Source organism: Mixophyes fleayi, chromosome 6 (genome assembly GCF_038048845.1).
Source record: "Mixophyes fleayi isolate aMixFle1 chromosome 6, aMixFle1.hap1, whole genome shotgun sequence".
NCBI lineage: Eukaryota > Metazoa > Chordata > Amphibia > Anura > Limnodynastidae > Mixophyes > Mixophyes fleayi.
In genome coordinates, this window is record NC_134407.1 from 29518756 (window position 1) to 29541498 (window position 22743).

At 40.3% G+C, this 22743-nt stretch overlaps 1 protein-coding gene across 3 annotated transcripts in view; it reads right to left on the reverse strand.

Moving 5' to 3' along the window:
* The window catches only part of BTAF1 (B-TFIID TATA-box binding protein associated factor 1), a 59588-nt gene that overhangs the window by 3318 nt on the left and 33527 nt on the right, over nt 1-22743 (reverse strand). For all 3 annotated transcript variants that reach the window (XM_075216164.1, XM_075216163.1, XM_075216165.1), the window contains 16 exons: nt 21706-21896; nt 14744-14897; nt 14414-14523; nt 12115-12316; nt 10844-10992; nt 10204-10356; nt 9430-9551; nt 9156-9323; nt 8546-8623; nt 4795-4924; nt 4203-4344; nt 3984-4114; nt 3656-3781; nt 2011-2163; nt 1340-1551; nt 684-843 (listed from right to left, as the gene is read on the reverse strand). In XM_075216164.1, coding sequence (XP_075072265.1) covers nt 684-843; nt 1340-1551; nt 2011-2163; nt 3656-3781; nt 3984-4114; nt 4203-4344; nt 4795-4924; nt 8546-8623; nt 9156-9323; nt 9430-9551; nt 10204-10356; nt 10844-10992; nt 12115-12316; nt 14414-14523; nt 14744-14897; nt 21706-21896 — 2381 coding nt within the window. The remainder of the gene's footprint in view (nt 1-683; nt 844-1339; nt 1552-2010; nt 2164-3655; nt 3782-3983; nt 4115-4202; nt 4345-4794; nt 4925-8545; nt 8624-9155; nt 9324-9429; nt 9552-10203; nt 10357-10843; nt 10993-12114; nt 12317-14413; nt 14524-14743; nt 14898-21705; nt 21897-22743) is intronic.

A 22743-nucleotide genomic window follows, 5' to 3' on the forward strand; every position in this document is an offset into this window, starting at 1 on the left:
TAGCTAGTTACACCAACATACCAGGAAAGTCTGTGCCAATGATCAAAACCCACCCAATCTGACCTTCAGTAATAAGGAGAGCAGGAGGAGAGGTAGACTAACTGGAACCCACAGGCTCTATAGAGACATAATTTGAGCCACAAGGCCAGACCTCTGGTAAACTAAACACATTCAAAACTCCTCCTCTGAGATGTAAATTGCCAAGCTGGTGAGAATAAATCACAGATGCTGCTTCCATCATTACTGCAAGTGCCCCCCGACGGCTCAGATAGGCCACTGCAGTGGTTGTCCATATGAAGCCGGAGGATGTGCCACATCATGTACATCATAGTTCCTACCACTTACACAGATAACGAAGGTGATGTGGGAGTTGGTTAGGAGGGTAGAGATCAAAGAGCATCTAGTGCAGGGGAAGAAATGCCCTCCTGCTCCAAAAAGGCAGCACAGGAACATGGATTTTGATGGGACCAAAGACAAATTGTAGAGCCTAATCTGGATTATAAAACAAGACCAAGTGTGGTATGGTCATTTACCAGCTCCTTGGATAATGCCTTCAACCAGGATGCTGTCAAGATATGGGAATCTACAAGGTTGAGCAGGTTTTCTTCAGTGACCATTCCTGGGTCACATTACAGTTACGTTAACATGACAACTACACATGCAGTGACAAAGTATGAGCTTACCTGTCCAATGCGATGTGCTCTGTCCATTGCCTGGAGATCTCTCATTGGATTCCAGTCATGCTCCACAAATACTACAGTGTCTGCCCCAGTCAGGTTGAGACCCAAGCCACCCACATGGGTGGTCAGCAGCAGAACGTCTATCGAAGGATCATTATTAAACCTGAAAGAAGATGAGAAACCTGGCATGATTAGGGGTTTTCTTTCAAACACCTCATTGACACAAAACACATCTGGTATTCTACTGTAACCCAATAACACCATTTTAATTATTCAACATATACATTCTTAACCTATGAAATGAAAACAAATTATACATTACTGAAAGTATACAGCTATACATCAAAATGACAAGAGAACTCAATATATTTTCCTCCTTGTCCCTGGCTTAAAACCATCAGCTTCTTTGCAGCATGTGGATTGTAAATATAAGGAAGATTAAGAGTACTTGTCATGCAGCCATGGTGCACCGCACAAGGTACGTTCCACCGCATGGTAACACAGCTTGGATGGCTGTAAACACAACATTCATTAATTCCTATAGTAACAGTGTTTACTATGGAGACCAGTCTACGTAAACTGAAGTCCAAAGCATCTCCTATTAATGCATTACACCATAGACACAGGATAAACAGCAGGATGGCAGATTGGTCACCTACCTGGACACAATGGAATGTCTTTGGCCGGCAGGTATACTTCCATCTAGCCGTACATATGTAACAGAGGGCAGGTGGGTTTTCAATAGGTCGTTTTCCACAATATCAAGCATGCTCTTCAGCTGACAGAAGATCAATATCCTATGCTGGGCTACCACAGCTTCAGTGCCACTCTCTGGGGTGCCAGCATTGCCCAGTCCACAGTCCAAAAGCAGCTGTCAGACAAAATAAGCACATTTCCTGAATTCATAATGCAAAATAAACTTTGTTCGGCTGTTTTGCTCTATTCAGATGCCTCTAGTCCCAATAAATGGTTAAACTGCATTCTCGCGAATACTTGCTCAGACCTGTAGTGCTTCCTATTCAAACATGTACTCTGACATTTGTATAGTAAAATGTTCTTCAACCAAAATCCCTTTCTAAAAGTTCATAAAGCTGCTATTAACAGCTTGAACAGTGTCACAAATTCTCACAAACAATTTGGAGTACCAGAATCAAGATGTAAATATCACTTGATGACTGCAGCTACTGATTACAGCATCAGCCTAGTGCTAGAGCCAAAAATGCAAGAACAAAGTGTCCTACATTAGTCACGTCTGAAATTATGAATTACAAGCCCTACGACACAAATGCTGCATATCGGTTCAGCAATATCAAAGAAAATTTATACATACTTGTTTTAATGCGGATAACTTGGGGGCATGCTGAATATCTCGCAGAGAGGAGCTCTGAGTAGCTAGTTGATCTGTGATTTTCTTGTATTCTGGGTGTTGTGCCGACAGAACCAAAGCAGGGTGGTTGCATAGCTTTCGTAAATATTGCAGTGCCTTAAGTGAGAAAATAGAAAGTTGAATAAAGTTATTTCAGTTCACAGAAAAGCATTGTTATCCACTAAAAGATTGTTCCTATGTAACAATACTTGTACGAACAAACAATAACATTCACACATACATTTAGGAGTTTATCAGAACTGAGAATATTTGAGATTAAGTTGTTCAGTGGAAAACATTACAAAATAAATGCATTTTGATGAGCACGTAGCAAAGTAAAAGAAAACCTATATATGTGGCTCATTTATAACAAGACTGACAATTGATTACTTGAGTATTTACTCCTTGCCAACATACACCATAATCTAGCCTGGAGCAATCAGTTATCTTCATTGGTCACAATTATTTTTAATTGTACACCGGTGGATTCCAATCTCTGGCATCTTTGACAGGTGTATTTATTTTGAAATAAATAAAAAGTTGGTTAGTACATTATCAATCAGGAGAACGGTATAAGAATATTTCAAAGCACAGTATCTCCCAGACCACTGTCAAGTGCATCATAAAGAGAATTTAAAAAACACAAACTCCAAAACTAATAGAAAATGGTACAACCATCTCGTATAGGACAAGTTCCAAAACTGAACACTTATGTGAAAAAGGCACTTGTTAGGCACTGATCAGGGAGGTCACCAACAGCATCTCAGAGAACAGAGTTGCAGGTTTCATTTAGAAGCAACTGCTCATTGGACAGTTGCTGGGGCATATAAAAAAAAAACACCAAACAAACAAAAAAAAAAAACACAGAAGCCACAATCATAAAGTCTCACCTAGAGTTGGCCAGAAAGCATACTAAATGAAGAACTATTCTGCGATCTGAGCTTCTCCCACAAAAGAAAGAGTGAACATTTTGTCCTCAATGCTACAAGCAAACCTAACACTGAGCATGGCCCCAAGAACACCAGCCTTACAGTGAAGTATAATGCGGCTATAGGAATGCTTCTCTACTTCAGGAACTTGTCAAAAAAAAGGGTAAAATGGATGGAGCAAGATATAGATAAGTCTTACAGGAAGACCTGCTAGTTTGCAAGAAACCTTAGAAAAAAATATTTTTTTTACTCTACCACAAACACCAAATACTCTGTGAAATGGCTTCAGCTTTATTTTTTGAGTCAATTTCTGGCTAAAGATTTCCCAATTAATTTTCCCATGATGCAAGAAAACATAACATGAAAGACGCTACCATTTAGAGCCATTGTAATTGCAGTGTGAAATCTCAAGTTCTGTTGAGGTATGGAAGCTGTTATACATCTATATTTAGATCTGACATCTTACTAGCTTCTCTTTCCCGTAAGGCATCTTGTGTTTTAGCTTTAGTGATCTTGTAAAATGTTCCCTGTTGTCTCATAGTAATGCTGTGGTGCCATTAAACACTGCCCTGTGGCCATGGATTTCTGGTCTACAGTATACTCGCCAGCAATATGCACGGGTCAATTATTTGTTTTTGTTTACCAGCTATCAAGCCAATCACTCCTGAGAGTGATATTACCTGGAAGACGTGTCCTGTGGCTTTCAGCTTCGGCTTGTCACACTCTTCCTCCAGCGCAGATGTTGAGACAGATTCATCAACATCTGTTTTGGCTCTAGATTTTGCAAAATCTTCATATAACTGAACCTAAACATACAAAACACTTGTTTAGTAAAGCGGTATATTGAATTGCAGTGATCTTTAAAGTTCATTAGCCAATATGTTCTGATATCATGGCTTCCACCCCAATCAGGGTGGATTAGAACAATGAAAATGCTTAAAACAATTAACCGTGTAAACAAACAAAATGCATCAATCTCACATACATTAGAATAATTCATAAACACACCTGCAAAGGACTTAGGGAACAGTAGTAATCTTGGATAATTTTAGGAGGAAGATCCTGCAAGACATCCTCTTTCATTCTTCGGAGCAAGAATGGCAAAACCTGCCGATGCAATGCCTCCATAGCAAGTACACCTGTGCAGGTAAAGGAAAATGAAATATAACGAGGCAGAAGTTATACTAAACTAATTTACACAAAAGCAAAAGGAGATTTACTCCTTACCAGATTCCTGCTCACGAGATGAGCTCTTAGCATCCCTACTTGCCAAAATAGGCTTTCCGTATCTTGCTGCAAACTGCCGTTCTGTTCCTAAAAAGCCAGGCATGAGGAAGTCAAACAATGACCAAAGTTCCAAAACATTGTTCTAGGAAAGAAAAAATACAAAGTTCATATAAGCAGTCTGGCGAGAATTAAACCAACAATCAGGTCACAGTTAATGTTTGAGTGAGGTTGCTGCAGTACGAATGAAATGGTATGCAATTTTTCTCTATTTTCATTTGTCCTGAATAGCAGGACACCTACAAACCCCTCCTTTTGCTAGCAATTGTACAGAGATAACCAAATATAAAAACAAAAGTACATGTTGCTCTGAGACTTTCAACATGGTCAGGTCCAGTTTAAGTTTGACATTTCACTACAAGGACAATGGTTTAACTTATTATATACTACTCTTAGAGGCCCGTAATGTCAGTGCAGAAGACTGGTGGGACACTTCCCCCCCCATACACACAAGACCTACACTGTGTGGACACTTTTTTTTTTTCTTCCCCCACCAAAAGACAGATGAAAGATTTGTACTAGACGGCATGCATACCTGAATTGGTGTTCCAGAAAGGATAATTCTATAATTGGCTGTTATCTGCTTTACAGCTTTTGACAATTTAGTTTTTCCGTTCTTAATAACATGGCCTTCATCCAGAATACAGTAATTAAATTTCATATTTCTGAAAAAAGACATTAAAATATTAAATTAAAATTCAGGTGACATTTTTATAGAGCCAAAGCATTACAAGAACATGAACTGAAACCGAAAGAGGTCATGACTGGTTGACGTGAAATGCTGTGAATAAAAGGTTAAAGGGTAGTTGTGACCATAAATGAGAGGTAGTTTATCCCATTATTTAGATAAAAGCATAGGAAAAGCTCTTGGGAGTGGGAATTGGCAACAAGATTTTTGTACTTGTGTTAAATTCTTTTCTCGGAATCTGTTATAGGGACATTGACAATGGGATATAGAGGAACTATATTCCATAGAGGACCCTGATGGCTTATGTATGCCACTACTATGGCATTCACAGACTGATTCTTTAGGTTATTTCCCACAACAGAAGATATCTGAATAGAGCTCTTAGAACCACTCCTGGTTTTAGCTAGCACATTTAACTGGAAGCCTGGCTTCCCCCTGGAGACCAAAGACCTTGAACCCCATTAAAATAGTGACAGTGCTCAGCATCAAAAGCTGCAAACCGTGGGCCAATACAAATGGCAAAGGGATGTCTCTTGTTGAGCAAGAGCTACCAAATGGAGAGAGTGGCACATCTGAAATGTCTGGTCAAGTGAATGAGAGACTAGTTCCAATACAAGCTTGACCTGGAACACAAATATGAGACTGCACAAACTATATAGCATAGATGTTGAGACCATCTGTCATAGGATTTTCATACCCAAATGAACAGAGCTGATTGAGACTTAGTCTGTGCATAAAGTGCATCTGGTCTCAAGGCAAGACGACGCTTTGCTTTTGTGTGTCAAACAGCAGACCAAGAACACAAGTCTCTGCATAGGAACTAGATTGGATCAGACAGGATTCCAATGTCCAGAGAAGGGACAATTTTCACACCTTTGGGTGACAAGAGCATTCATGACTGCCATGATCTTCGTAAATACCCGCAGAATTCTTTCAAAGGCGAATGACAGAGCCCAAAACTGGAATGGTTAATGACCATCCTGGTCAAAATTAATCCCCAAATAGTTTGCTGTAGAATCTTGGGTCCTATCAAGTCTCCAGGAAGGCCAGCTGTCTGGCTGCCAAAGCTTGTTTTCCCGTCGTCCTCCCGAAGGGCAGAGGACTGTACCCTGTAAGTCTGTTCTCTTGCTTTACCTGCGGTGCGCAAAGGCAGAAGCCTGGAACTCTGCACCTAGATATATAGACTGGCATAAAATAACTTTCTAGCACCAATGCACCCAGAGCTGCATGCCCCAAATATTTAGACATCCTGGAAGCGTTCAACTAAGTATAGTAATTTAGACCTAGATCTACTAGATAGCAAACCCTCCAAAATCTGCTCATCAGCTTGTTAAACCATGCGGAGGCTAAATCAGTCCAAGAGACCACAGCCTTAACATACAAGTCTATTCCCAAAGGCCGCAGCACTTGAAATAGGAATAGCTTTGGTCTGATAGTTGTGCTATGGAAGAATCCACCGTTGGTGGCAAATCGCAGATATCCTTTCCCTAGTGTGGACACCGGTAAATTCAATTTGCGTGATAGTTGAAACATATGTTTGAGTTGTGCCCACACTTCACTAATAAGTTCCATAAATAGGATGGGAGCAAGGAAAGGAAATAAGCAGATGCTTCTTCCTTTTTCCTCCAACACTGCCAACTCCTTGCTGCCTGAAAGGTTTACTGCTTGCTGCACTACACTGAATTATCCACAGCCTGCTACCTTGTGGAATCCTCCATCAAGTAAGAGGAATCCTCATTGTCCAAGTTAACCGCAGCTTTGCCCTCCTCCCGATAGGACAGCTGGCTACCATAGGACTGGGCTACCATAGGACTGACGTTTCAGAGTAGTAGCTGGGGAGGCAGAATCTTCTCTATATCGCAGGAAATCCCACACACATATACACAGAAGCCTCTCATAACCTAGTACTTCCCTCAGGAGATAGAGAAGCAGGAGTTAGATACCAGCTGCTGTACACACAACAGAAAGGAACGTGGCTGGTGTGGTTTTGGTCTATGCAGGATTCAGTTTGTAGGCAGAACCCACACAGGTTCTGTATCAGCTGCGATTTAGCGGTTTCATGCCATTCATATTTGTATAGACTTTAGTGATTTAGCGCCATATATTTTTAGAACCCACGCAGAAGCCTCTTGCTTTTATACTTCCTCAGACGGGATCTAGAGGAGCTGGAACAGCAGATGCCCGTGTATGACCGTTTTGAAAGGCTAATCTGAGGAAAGACTGCCAACGAGGAAGTGCTAGGATGTCTAGGGTTTTGCAGATCCCCCCCCCTTCCCAGGGCCACCATCCAGATGGATCCCTACAGGCCTGCCTGCATCTATGTGGGGCTGCTGTTTAGTGGAACTCCCCACCTGACCCACCTCCCTAACATTGAAGGCAGTACACACACTTCCATGAACGCCCCAGTTGTTGGGGTCTGACTAGAAGTCTAGAGTCTCCTGACCCACAGAGGGTAGTCCACATTTGCAATCAGGAGAGGTAAGTGAACTTCCCTCAAGTCAAGCCTCCGGTGCACATCTGATGGCACGGTAGCAGTGTACAACTCAGTCATCTGTACCTGCAGCAGTGCTCAGGACCATCCTGAAGGCAGTCCCTCTTATGGAGCGACAGGTGGTGGCACCAAAAAAGGTACCTCTTAAGTCCACTCCTTCCATTCAACTCTTGCCGTGATGCTATCTGGACGCTGCAGCATCAGTGAAGAGGATAAATGACGCAAATTAAAAAAAAATGCTGCAAGAGGCAGCCCTGGTGAAAAGCTCCCTACTCCTGTGGATACTCGTTCCCTTCTGTAGAACTCCCTGCAGGGGATATAGTTTCAGACTTTGTGAAGAAAATGTCATCGCCAAACTGTGTGGACCCACTATATCCAATCAGCAGTGTAGGATGTAAGAGAAAAGGGAACATTACAGGTGTAGGGTCTTTGCAGATTAGAGATGTGAGATCAGTAGGTGCCGCGATATTGTATGGACAGTGTAGTAGTCGACATCTGTACTGCCTCAGTCACTGAGAGTGCATCCTAAAACTTTATACCACACGTTCAACATCCCATCCCCCAGTGTCAGGATAAAGTGAATTGACAGGGGGTGAGAATGCATCTTCTAAAGTTTTAGGCCAATGAAAAACTTAGCCCTAAGCAAGCACCTAAAAAACTGCGACTAAAGCTATACTATACAATTTAAGAGCACTGATGTTAGGTGGTAGGGGTGAGTTTTGTTCCCATGCAGTGCTCGCCCGCCTGAACGCACAATGTAACTTGTGTCCGAAGGGACTAAAAATTCTTTAGAGGATGACAATTCATCTACCCAGAAAGAATATTTGCTTTAAAAGAAAAGGAGAAAAAAAAACAAACAAAAAAAAAACAAAAAACGACGCTTTCTATTTTAAAGGGAAGTATTTAATATGCCCAAGACTGAGCACCACTTATTCCCACATTTCAGGAAGTTTTAGTGAGACGAATGAGGAGGAGACAGCCGAGGGGGAGTGAAATAGGAGGTGTACAACTATGTATATGAATAGTAATGCCTTTAGAAACCTAGTCTGCAGTTCTGGTCTTTAAGAGAAAAGGTACAGAAAACAGTCCCTCCAAATTGTGATTTACCTGAAGAAGTCTATATCATTCCTCACAACATCATATGAAGCTACGATTAGGTTGTGCCTCTTAACCTGGTGTTGTAACCTGTGTTAAACAAAAAGATATTACTACTAAAATGAATCTCATATGCAATTCTGCATTAATACATTTGTGACCACACACTTTAAGATAGTAATCTAGCTCAGTAATCTAGTAATCCAAGTTTAAAAAGTATTTGCTCACCCGCATATTAAATTATTTGAATCCAAACCTTTATCATATACTGGCAAAAAAAAAAAAAAAAAAAAAAGGCGCCGTGGTAGGACAAATGCCACAAGTCACTTAGCACTGGTATTTGAATCCATCATTGCTTGTGTTAGGAAGTAACAGCACTGTTTGCTTTTCACCTTTGTCCCATTAGTGACACAAGGAGAGGATCCAGTGTAGTTCTGCTAGTTGGGAAGAGGGGGCTGGTGACCACATCCTTTAAGGCAAGTTGAAAAGGTTGCGCACTTACTCAGATAGGAGTCTAACAATTATGTAGTTTGAAAAGTTTGCCACTTTCAACAGCATTTATGTATATCCAGCATACACCCAGTTTGGATATAATTCCAAACTTCTACAGTGTACTACTTGCCTGGCTCGTTCGGTTGGTGGGCCAGTGTAATGTAATGGGTTCAGATATTCTTTAGAGCAGAACTTTCCGACTTCATCCACCCAGTGCCCAGTCAAGGTTGGGGGACATACAACCAATGATGGGAGAGGCATGCAGTCCGACGACTTAATTCTGGAATACTCCTGAGATCTGTCACAGCAAAAACAGAAGTGTTACACTTAATGTATCCAGTGGTAACAAAACAAAAAAACAAACAAAACCACATAATGAATCAGAACCCCCCCAGATACTGTACCTGAGAAAATGGTCTCCTGCAAGAATACATATCGACTGCAGTGTCTTTCCCAATCCCATATCATCACATAGGATGCCGTGCAATTTATATTTATTCAGGAACGCCAACCAATTAACTCCATCCTTTGGGAAACAAAACACATTAAACAAACAAAGGCAACAATAGCAAATCAGTGTCCTCCCCAGAACATTTAGCCAGCCGGGTGGCATCAAGCAGCAGCCGGATGGGGGCAGTGTTATACTTTGCAATAATAAAGAAAAGTGTTGGAAGTTATTGCCCCCACCTGCCAGGACTGGTGGTCAGTGGTGTAACACACATTGCTGGCTGTAGTGCTCACAGTTATAACTCAAATAGGAGAAACACTGGTTTATTCTATTATAATAGGACTGTTGGGCTTCAGAGCCGGGTGGCAAATAAAAACAGCCAGGTGGGGAACGCCGGAAGTGCTGGGGAGAACACTGCAAATAAAAAGTATAGCCACAATTATCTATGTAAATGCAGTGGTTAGGAACATAAAAATTATTTTTCATCGGTCCGATAGCTTCAGAATGAAATTATTAAATTCCCTTTTATATGCAAAGGAAACTTGATTGCAACAGTAATAATTAGTCCCATAAACTAAACTATGGGAGATTTGCAGTAAAACATAAACCAAGCATTCTAAGCTGTATCTTCATTTCATATTACTCCTTAAGGAGGTATGGATTAGGCTTGGCCACTAAAGAAATGACATTTTGCAGTAGCCCCCAGGCAGTATAAAATGCTGCTCGTTACCTGTTGATATTTCCGCAGCTCAGCTTTTATTGGAACAGGGATTTTATAATTTTCCAATTTCTTTCCGTCCAGCAGCTGTTCCAAGAAGCTTCGCTCCCTGGCTTTTAGTCTAATTAACTCCTCTGGCATAGTGGGTGGATCTGGGATCCCAGCCTAAAAATGAACAACCAAGGTGATTCGGAGACTTAATGCATCATCAGAAGTAGGTTTCAGACATAAGAACATTGGCTCAAAACTTTAATAGTTTGGTGCATTATCATTTACAGGAAATTAGAAACAAGTGTGAAGACTGAATATTTACGGAAACAAACCCTGGCACAATGACAATATACGGCTTACAAATAGAGCCCTGCACTGATCAGACTGATGGCTCATTGTAACCCAACCTGACACCAACTTTTACCCATTGGGGCCGACCTCAGAACATCAGTTTCTTTCTATAATTATGGCGTATTTATATATGTCAAGTGGATGTGATAAAGGATGGGGGAGGAAGAGAAAAATGGCTACCAGCCTCAAAAAAAAAAAGGGGATTTTTTTTTTATATATTTATTTATGGCACTGTATACTCTGAAAGGGGAAGCAGAAGCCAGACTAGAATACTGTATTGGGGCTTACAGTATACAGCAAATACACTTACCTCCAGAGGCATTAACCTGATGAGTGTTGCAAAACACTGTGTTGCCATGAAGCGCACACTGTCCGTCTGGTCACTCATCCTACCCAAAACCGGTACCACAAGGAGCACAATGTATGGGACAATACAGACATCCAGCTGCTCCATTACACCTTTGATGTTTCAAAGTCAAGTTGTAAAACCATGAGATGTGTAATTACGTCACATACACCACCATAAGAAAAGGACAATCATAATCATTTATTTATATAGCGCCACCGATTCCGCAGCGCTGTACAGAGAACTCATTCACATCAGTCCCTGCCCCATTGGAGCTTACAGTCTAAACTCCCTAATATAGACACACACACAGACAGACTGAGGGTAAATTTTGATAGTAGCCAATTAACCTACCAGTATGTTTTTGGAGTGTGGGAGGAAACCCGCGCAAACACGGGGAGAACATACAAACTCCACACATATAAGGCCATGGTCGGGAATTGAACTCATGACCCCAGTGCTGTGAGGCAGAAGTGCTAACCACTGAGCCACTGTGCTGCCCGTTCCTAACATTTCACCGCCAGATTAACAATTGCACAAATATTGTTCCCAACTTTTACCTATTTTAGTTATAGGGCACACAAATTTTAAAATATTTTTCCAGCATTCGCCCTCTGATTCCTGCCTTTAGAATTTACAGACAGCAAAGAGAAGTTTTCCCGCCTTCAGCAGACTCTGCTGAAGAAACACAGATCCCTGCAAACCAGTGAAGAAAGCAGTGTTTTATTTAGATTTATGAATATAAGGGTCCCAAGAGAACATCTTTAGAGAACTCAAACTAGAAAAACATTGAAAGAAGACGTTTAATTTAGGAAGGGACAGATATATATATATCTACCCACTTAAAAATGTGCTGTGAACTATAGTTACTAAGACATTCGCCTTTATAATATTTGTTCCCTAGTGCAGTTTTGGAAAGTTATACTGGCTAGTATGCGTTACAAGATCTTCCCCCATGCACCAGATTTCACGACACACACACACACACACACACACACACACACACACACACACACACACACCTTCAGGACTACAGCAAAGTCTAAAACGTGTTGGCCGGTGCGTAGTCTTTCATAGGATTCTAATGACACGTAGTGTTGGGTGGATGCATTTTACAGTAATCAAAGACTAAGAATGGATTCATGCCACATGTACATTGCCAATTACATTAATGAAAAGAAAATTTAAAAAGCAACAACGTTTGGGAAACAGTTTCATCTGAAATGAAAGGATACAGGCCAGGGCTTCAATGGCCCCTTCCTGCTTTGTGTTATCATCAATAGCGCCAAGCCACGGCAAAACTTTCTCCAAAAAGACATTGATGGTTTCCATGGTAGCAATCCGGCTCATAACTCCTACACATCGAGAGGCCATGTGTCTCACTGCTGTGTAAGGGTGTTGCAGACACATGAATAGATGAGGGAGATGTTGTAGCAGCTGGAAATAAGAAAAAAAACACTTAATAGTGAAAATCCTTTTTGCTATATCTTGAAATCGTGGCATGCCTGTTCTCATTTTGCACAGGCAGGAATATTACAGATCTGATTCCTCATACTTACATACTTACATTAAATGTCATCACCCCTCCATTTAAAAAAAAAAAAAGTACATAATCCTGCACACTCATCTCATTATGCAGACATATGAAGGCGAACACAACTTTGATTGGTCAGTTGGTTGTGCAAAACGCACCCTAAGCTAAGAAGCATAAAATTATCTTCCGGGCTTTAAACTAGGAGAGGTGGCTGGGAGACAAACAGCAATCCTGATTAGCTTTCAGTTACAGAACTCAAATGCTTAACGCGAAGGTCGACTAGCACAGAACATGGTCTCTATATTATATGGGGAACAGTGTTCCTTGGATAGGTCTCAAGTGAGGGAAACAATATTGCTGGTTACATATCAGGGTGGGGTTCTAAAAGTTCTTACTACTTCGTATCAGACTTCAAGATTACTTTACAAGCGCCTCAAAGTGTGTGCAATGTAATGAAGGATAAAGACCATACTCCGATGTATCATGCTTGAAAGCAACACATGAAAGTAGAAAGGCGTTTGCCAGGTGAGGTATAGGCGTCTATTGATACAAATGGTGATGAAGGCCTTTGGGAACAAGTGTCTACTTGTGGCACGTCTTGTGTTATCATTTCTATTGCATACACGTTATTCACTGCATTTCATAGCACTTTCCCTAATTCTACGTGAAACTTAAGGATCACAGTCTAATGTACAAAAAAAAAAAAAAATGCAGAAGCTGCGTACTACAAACATACATTCATGACAGAAGGAGCCCGATTAAACCTGCTGCTATTTACACTGCTCTATACTGAAAGTTACAGGAGCCAACTTCTGCTATAAGAAATTAAGAAGTTTTGCAGTACGCAGAGTAACCTTGAAATGAAAATATCACTTCATTCTAATTAGGATAATTGGCATACAAAGTATTTCGGAGATGGGCAGTAAAGAGAAGTTATTGTTATCCTTTGGCTAAGACAGTAACATTTGGCTTGAAGCTCCTTTACCAGCTGGAGCCAACACCAGCCTTGAAGGCTGCTCCAATCCATTAATCCCTGGACTCCATTGTTCATCCAACACCCTGTCCAAGGCTGTGTGACAGCATAAAAGGAGGAGAAGAGATAGGTGAGCTGGACGACCAATCAGAAACCGCACAAACATTACGGCTTTTTATTGGTCAAGCCGCAAAACCCACGTCTGTGGCCATTTTGAAAAGTTAAACGAAAATATTCACCATGTTCGCTGGTGAGGCAGCTTTAAGGTGCCCATAAACACTGATGCTGCAGCCCACACCTAGCATTGCGCCAGATATCAGTGTTGGCTAGAGAGACATCCCATAAGGATCCGCTCATAATGAAATAATGATCAGACATAAAAAAAATAAAAAATAAAAATATATGGGTTAGAATGTGAATGAAGAGAACTGTGCCATGGGACCAGAAGTCATTAGGCTGCTCCATCCCAGTGGCTGCAGGGTTGATGCTCATCTGTTTGGGCCTTAGGTAGAGCAGCAAAGGCCTGTGCTGTGCCATCTTAACACAATGTTCAGGTGCCAAAAAGTAATGTCAGGAAATCTTTATCTTTGTTAGAAGATAAAGAATCTGTACATCTGTTTTTGCCTTAAGCTAGTCACACATACACACTTTAAATCATGTGATTGTTGTAGAATTGGACTTTTTTTTAAAGTTCATGCCTATTTAATTCAACAATGGACCTATATTGGCATGTATAGAACTTGCTGTATATGCACAACACATCAAAGTTGCAATGCAAGTGAAGCAAAAATGGATTTATGGCAAATGATCTGATTAAAGAAAAAGAAAGTGTGTGTGTGTAGAGTGATAATGAAAGCAATATTTCTTTAGAAGTGGCTGTATTTCTTTTTTTTTTAGAGTGGCATTTTGCCATGTGCATCAGTTATAAAAGTTTAATTTGTTGTTTAAAAACAACCGAAAACAAACCAAAACTATTATGTCAGCAGAAAATATATACAATACATATAAAAAGATAATCATGAATTACCAGTGGGTGAAGCCTTGAATCCATGGAAGAGGCTGTGACCTCAAACACTTGGAGACTGTTGACTAGTTCCTGTGCCTGATCATCTCCATTATCCAAGAGAAGCTTGCCATCTAAAATACATTTCAAGTAACGACAAAAGCTTTAACACTACTGGTAGCAAGACAATACCCAGATGTGAATGCTATGCAAATCTGTAGGTTATTTAAGAAGGTAAAATAAATGTGAATGTTCAGGTCATTCATAAACTTGCATGTCTTACTGATATCCTATGATTGAATGCGCAAACAGAACAGACCTGGAAGAGTGAAACACGAATCACAGGACACATACCAAAAGAGTCAATATTAATGTTGCTCCTTAGAAGTCCAACCATTGCTTCCCAAAGATGCGGCAGACCTGTGGCCAAATCACACGCAAAGTGCTTTGCAATAGTAGCAAGTGTAAACTCTGCTCCTCTTCTCTGAATTAAATGTTGCTTCTGAATCTGAAAAGGGAAGAAGAATCCTTAATACAAATATTCCAGAAAACAGAGGACTCTTGTTGTAGACCTGCTTCTTTCGGAACCATGTGAGGCAACCTCCCAACTTTTACACATTGGGAACATGATCTCATGGTCACTGTTTAATGGAGCAAAGCTTACAATAAAAATATATTCCCATTACTGTTCTGATGAACTTGCCACATTGATTACCAGATGCACAGAAGTCTATTTTGTAGTTCTCACTATCAGGGCAGGTGAATGAAGGAATAGAACTCATCATGGTTGTCTGCCTTATAGTGTATTTAAAACAATATTAACAAGAAACACACACACACACACACACACACCTTTTCCCTCTGCTGCACAGTCCAGTGAAAAGAAATATGGATCTGAATTCCCACCATTCAAGGTTGTACTATTTGATGGTACAAGAACTACAGAAATACAGGTTTCACCAGGGGAGGACATTTTTCAATTCACTGCACATATAATCCAGGTCTGGCAGTGACATTTGCTTTCCAATGAAAGCATGCATTAGAGTTAAGGTTATCAGAGTGGTCAAAATATTAATTGTTAGCAGCCCAAATGTGAGCGAGTGGAAAAGTGCTGTAATACCCAAAACACATAGAAAGTTGTTTTTAGACTAGAACAGTGATGGCTAACCTGTGACACTCCAGGTGTTGTGGAACTACAAGTTCCAGCATGCTCTGCCAGCTATCAGCTAGTTATCTACTGGCAAAGCATGCTGGGGCTTGTAGTTCCACAACACCTGGAGTGTCACAGGTTAGCCATCACTGCACTAGAAGGTCTCAACCTACCTAGCAGCAGGCACTTGGCCTGCATTCCTGGAAGTTTACAGGGCAAGAAAACATTTATCCTGGTAGGCAAGGTCTGGAATTGGTCATGGGTGTCTCTAAATCTAAGGGCTGAGCACTATTATCACAGTAAATGATTTGATCGAATTTTGATGTAGGAGTAGATCTATTAAACCTTTAAAAAGAGAAAAAAAAGTGGAGGTGTCAATAGCAACCAATCACATCCTAGCCAACAGTTTCTAGAACATGATTGGTGGATATGGGCAATAGATCTACTTTTTTTCTTTCTTTGAGGAGTTTGATGTTTCTAATTTATGGATTTTCATACGAGTCCCATAACCAACTTTAAAAAGGATAATTCCAACTAAACTAAAATTTAGCATTGGATGGCACAGCCTTCCGTAAATCCCTTTCCATAAAGCATATTTACCTGTGGTCAAGGACACCCAGCAGAAGTCCCTGAACTCACCCAGCTACAACTGACCAGACTTTTTTTCAGTTCAGTGTGTTGTCTAAGACAACTGCCATACAAGATGGAAGCATAGACCGGGCAGTTGTGCAGAATACCAGAGTAAACCTTTACATGCATATAGAAGTCTCTGCATTAAGCATCTGTCCTTTGCAGGGTAAATATATCAAGATGAGTTATGGCGGGTTTGAAAAACTGGTCAGATTCTAGCTATCATTTACTATATTCTACAAAATGAAAGCTAGAATCTGATTGGTTGCTGTAGGCAACATCTTCACTTTTCAAACCCGCCGAAAAACTCAACTTGATACATTTACCCCCAGATCTGCAACTTAATATTACCACTACACATTCCCAAATGACCTATGAAAGATGTCAATGCCTAGATCAATAAAAGGAAATAAGAGAAGACATTGAGAAACTAGGAGGCAGCGCTACACCTGTGGAAGCTTTGTTTGCAGAACTACACAACTAAATCCCATAAAGACAAGGAAAGTAACCTCAACTAGAAGATCGTGGATCTTGAGGATAGATCTCAGAAACATCAGAACAGAAGGCTTGACCGAATTAATCTAAAATTTGTTTTGAAAGGTGACGTGAAATTCATTATTCAGAAGCTCATTCCAACTGCAGATGAATTATAGAGTGATCATATTCAGTGTCTTTAAAGATAAAATCTGGTCTGGGAGAAAGAATTCTATTTTTTCGGCATGCATTACTTCCAGACGAGAACGCATACTCAAAAAACAAAAACAAAGCTATAATGCTGGTTACATGCAGGGAACCATTTCTTGAATTATAAACTTGACAAAAGGTTTTCAGCTGCTGAAGAAATGTAAACTGGGGAGGGAAAAAACCCCAAAAACACCAATCCAAAATAAAACCTTAGGGGGCCTCTGTTAGGCGTTACAATCTTTTAGTTTTTCCTTTCATTATACCTTCCCCGTGGGTACAGACATTTCCCAGAAAAGCAACTCATACCCCTTGCAGTCTACAAGCTCTGTCACATAATGGAGAAAAATAGAGGGGGGGGGAGAAAAAAAAAAAAAGGAAAAAGCCAATATTGTCCTCCAACAAGTAAAAAGGTTCAACATGGAGGACTACACGCACGAATGTCTGAACATCTGGGACTAGTCCTAGTCTTTTGGATGAAGACTACAGAGTTGAAACTTGAATTTTTAAAAAGGAGCAAAGCCTTAAACAGATGTTCAAACTCTTATAACAAGAAAAGTAATTAGGACTTTGCTTTAAATGATTATGTTCACACCAAGAGGTTTATTATAGTCAATTCTCTATAGCCCTTTGTTAAAAGCTAGAAAACCAGCTTTAACTGTCTCCACTACGCAATCAGAAAAACCTTTAGATTTAAGAATCAGCCAAATAGAGGAAAATGCAGATTAAGGAATGGTCCTCGACTTAAATCCTGCTGTCCTGGAAGAAACCACGATGGGCCTCTGGCCAAAAAGGTCTTTGTTACATGGAGATTCTAAAGGCCAATCTGTTGCTACAAAAGTTTTTTTTTATTTTTAGAACCCTTGATAGCATAGCTACAAGAGAAAATTGGTAAACCAGTTGAAAACAATCCACGAAACATACATCGCATCTAATAAATGTTCCTGCAGACCAGTATTGTTCAAGAACAAGGGACCCACTTTGTGACTAAACAGAGATTCCATCATGCAAATATCTAGTTGACCGCACTTTGATCATTTGTAGGCATAGTTTTCAATGCAGGGACCATTCCTCAGGATGTAGAGAATTCCTGATGGGAAAATACGATACCCAGTTTTATACTCCTGTGATTAATACCGCCGAGATTGTTGGAATATAGATATATCTGCCCAGCATATGGTAGGTAATCTTCACACCCGTCAGGATCATAACTCCTGTAGACAGACCTCAGACCCTGTAGCCTGGCATCGGTTACAATTATCGCCTGAAATAGTGAATGAACGAATCCTGACGAGGTTGTCTCTGTTGAGCCACCAAAGGAGCAACAGTCATGTCTTTGGTGAGGACTTGATGAATTGACTGGATAGGTGATGGTGCAATTTGATCCATTTAGAAAGAAGCTCCGCTTAATCTCCACTCCCCCCCCCCCCCTTTTTTTTTGGATACGCCTCCCTCCCTTTAGCTCGTCTCCCCAATAATTTGGCTCAGAGGTATACTGTGTTATTGCTGAATATCTTTGGGTGTTTTGATGTACGTCAACCCTATACCTATTTCCATATCATGTTTTAAATGATGTTCTCTTACCTTAAAATACCTAATAAGAGTTTTCTTTCATAAAAAAAAAAAAAAGTTTTCAGTTAAGACAATTGTCTGCTGACTTGTGTTGAAAACAAGTCCTAGGAACATCACCCACTGGTCTTTAGGCAATTAGAGAGCCACCCCTGAGATTCCAAAATCTGGCCCGTCATCTGTGTGTGGGTATGGAGAAGTGCAGAAGACAATGCTTCTACAAATTACTGTCATGTCACTGGCTTCCAAGAAAGCCACCATTGCCAACATGAACTTTAAGACCCTTGGTAAAAGGAAGGGCCTGAAACTGGAAATGCAGACACTGGACTGCAAATTTGAGGAGACACTGATGACCCTCTTAGATTTGAACAGGTAAGCAATTGCCATTGATGTCCAAGGACATCATGAATATGTTATTCTCCAAGCCATTTATCTCGCAGGCTCCATCTTGAATCTGTCTGCTCGCATATAAATGTTCAGGACTTTCAGACTAAAATCCCATTTGATTTCTGAAACAGGAAAAGGTTAAAATCTTCTTAGATTAGATGTCCATCTTGTTAGATAAGATTTATTCTAGTCCCACATCAGCCAACTCTAGGTCAGAGGACCAGACCAACAAATGGGAGGGTCTCCAGAGTTTCTTTGGATTCTGGATTGGCCTCCCAAGCCTTGAGCAAAAAGATCTGACAGGCTCCAACTGCTTAGGTTGAAATTTTGGATACAATGATAATATGTACTGATGCCCCCTGATGTGATCAAGTCCTTAATTCTGACTTTGGTGTATTGGAATTTAGACAGTCAGCAAGCTATTAGGACCATTTAATAGTTGCTTTATTAATCCAGGATGGGTCTGAAGTAGGCCCGAGCAGCTACAAATGACTTAAAAATGCCCTCACATTTCATGTCTGAGCCATCCTTAAGCAACGGTGCATTCAGAATGGGGATCCTTGTAGTCTTAGACAACCTTGCAATAGGGGCATCCACTTTGGGTGGAGATTAACACTTCTCTATTCTCTTAAGGAAGTAGAAAAAAAAAGGAAAGAATTTTATACATCTCACTAAATAGTCAATCCCCTGCCTTTTTACAGGCCTCAAAGTATGAAAAATCCTCTCAGGAGGAAGCTGAGGTACCGGGGTGGGGGGGTAGTAGGTTAATTGGCGGCTATTAAATTGATCTTCGCCTCTGTGTGTATGTACTGTATGTTGGGGAATTTAGACTGTAAACTCCAATGGAACGGGGACCCTGATGCTGTAGGGCAGCAGTGCTAACTACTAAGCCACCATACTGCAAAAGCCCTCAGCCTATGAAGAGGTTAATATTTATATAAAACTTTTTGTCAAACTGGCGCCACCAGGAGATCTGAGCAAGTTCTCTGTACAGCGCTGCAGAATTAGTGGCATTATATAAATAGATTAATGTCTCCTGGCCAGAGGAGTCGTCGTCAAGACTGCAAAATTTTCTTAAAGTGCCATGATCATTCCCACCCCTCTTCCCCCACGGTGCCACCGTCTGCCAATGGAAGGGGGTAATTAATTGCAGCCTGCATATATTTTATTCTCGAGGTGCCCCTATTACTAATTTTGATGTATATTGTAGGCATTTTTTTGGTGCATAAGGAAAAGGTACACATCATGGACTAGAATACATTTCTAGCAGCTTGTAGAACTACTATTAGCAGAAATACTGTTATCTTACATCAATCTCACTATAGTCATACCACACACACATCAGAAGACCTATTTACTAAAAGATCTATGTAAAATGTTAATGTGATAAGTAATCTATTATTCAGTGAAGCGACTGCTCAAAGTTGGACATATACCTCTTTAGAAATACTACTAAATATGAGTCCGTTATCATGCATGATATTACCAGACTAGTCGTGGTACAAAATACAAAACACGAGGACAGTGTTCACTGTATTCTAAATACAAATACTTGGCCTACTTTTTATTTGTTTGAGACAACCATCATTAATACTTCATGTTAAAAATAAAAGTTAGATAAGACAACAGTGTGGTGAGGAATGTTCTGCGTGTATTTTATGCAGGGGGTTGCATATGTTAGGAAAACTATACCACACAGTGAATGTCTGGAAAGTCAACTGCTTTGATAGACAAAGGAAAGCCCAGACAATTTGGAGCATCTGATGCAATAGTAAGCCGGTCATTGCTTCACCCACTGGGAGAAGCAATTATGAAGTAAAGGTTTGTGTTGCTAAACATTTAGTTTTTCCCTGTGACAAATTACATTACCAAGAAAAACTAAAGCAGCGCTTGCAGATGAGTCTATGGGGTGGGGGGATTTCAATTGGCTACGATGTGGTGCGCGGACTGCACACATTACCGGCAATTATGGTAAAAATCTTTGCTCATTTTCCTTGCATTCCATAAAAATGAGCAGAGATTTTACAGAAGTCTCCACCGAGAAGTGTCTCACAGATGTTTGAGACTTCACGGCTAACTGAATATATGCCTTTGTATCTAAGTACTGGGGTTATTTCAGAGTGTAAAATGACAGGGAAACAAAGTCTTATGTAATGCAATATATCAATGTTTCAAATCCAGAGCCTGTGCAATTTAATGTATTTTTATTAAATAAAAAGCCCCCTCCTCCCTAGTTCTCTGGTAATAGCCCATCCCCTGTTCAGCGGGGCCCCAATACTTAACCTCTTCCACATTTGTAACCATAGAAACTGGATAAACATTGACAATAACCATGCTTACAGAGGTTGCCAAGGAGTCTGCTCTTCATAACCCGTCAAACGGCAGCAACATGTTGGGAGTTTAACTGGTCAAGTATTACTCCAGTAAATTGTAGTATCCAGCTTAATATTTTTAAATCACTTTTTTTTTGGCAATTGTACACGTTCTCTTAACCCACTTGCCTATCAATTTACTTTGACTTAAAAGAAAGAACTTTGAGAGCTCCGACACTATTTACACATTTGCAGGGTAGCCAAGTGACTGGTCATTCATCAGTTGCAGAAGAGGAAACAATAGCTGCACTGCCATTCAAATGGCATTATTGATGGCTGTAGGTAGGAAGATCATTTGCACCCAATAGTTCTAATTCTACACACTCTACCAGAAGAACCACACAGGTCTCCAGGATTCTAGCAATTTGCAAGATTACCAAACCATCTGGGTAAATGTTCTAAAAGATTAGACATTCTTCCATCAAATAAAAAGGAGACCATTATGGAGATGCAAATGTATGCAGAAACACCATATTGTTTAGAAAGACACATTGCATTGAGTGAATACAAAAACCAGCAGCAGCTACCTCTTCAGACTCTGGAGACCCATGGCCAGCGCTTCCCATCGGCAACTCCGCCACCTGAGATCTTGTAGCTTTAGGAATTGGGCCCCGTCTGCTAGTAATTGCAAAAGCGGCTTGTTGATGTCTGTACAGTGTAATTATTCCTTGGTGCTTTGTGACTGTGTGACATGTTCCATCTTTTTCAGAATTTAACCCTTTATAATAAAAAAAAAGTTGCATGATAATTTCTGCACAATACACACCAGCTGCACATTCAATTAGCATTTTAAACACCATTTTACTGCCAAATTTCACAAAGGGCAATGCCTACTGCAAATAGTGTATAAATCAATCATAAAGGGTGGGGGATTGGGACAAAAAGCAATTTTATTCTGGAAGATTGTGTAGGGTTGCTGAATTTAGGAACAAACTAATCAGATATCTTACTTTTCATTTGCAGCAAAAACAGTCACAGGTTTTTCCAAATAAGTGATTTGCGTATATTAAGTAGTTAATAGAAGCACTGCAAAACGGCATCAAAAAAGAAACAGTTTATATAAGGAGTTTCTTTTTTTCGCATATCGATGGAGACAAACCATAGTAGTTGCAAAATAAAAGAAAAAACCCACAAAAACAAATAAAATTGAAGGCTAAAAATGCTCAACAAGCCTGAGTACCCCCTACAGAAACAATGTAACTGCAGCAGACAGCCTACAGGACTACCTAGTCTGCTTTTTGTGCGTGTTTGAAATTGGGGGAAGGAAGACTGAAAGGTGATGAATTCATGGAATAGTCTCTCCCAAAAACAAAGGTCTCTTTGTTCTCATTTTTAAATACTACTTTCCTGTACTCTAATACCTCAAGTATATTTAAATGTTTACCAAAATTCTATTCTCATCTGAACTTAAAGTGGCAACAGAACTCCTCGGTATGTTGTCGACTGCTAGACATTCATTTTGTCGACATTCACATGGTTCACAGTATCATTAGGTCGACAATTCAAACGTAGACCATATCACATGGTTAGGGAGATTACCCTTAACCTATACCATCTACATTGTT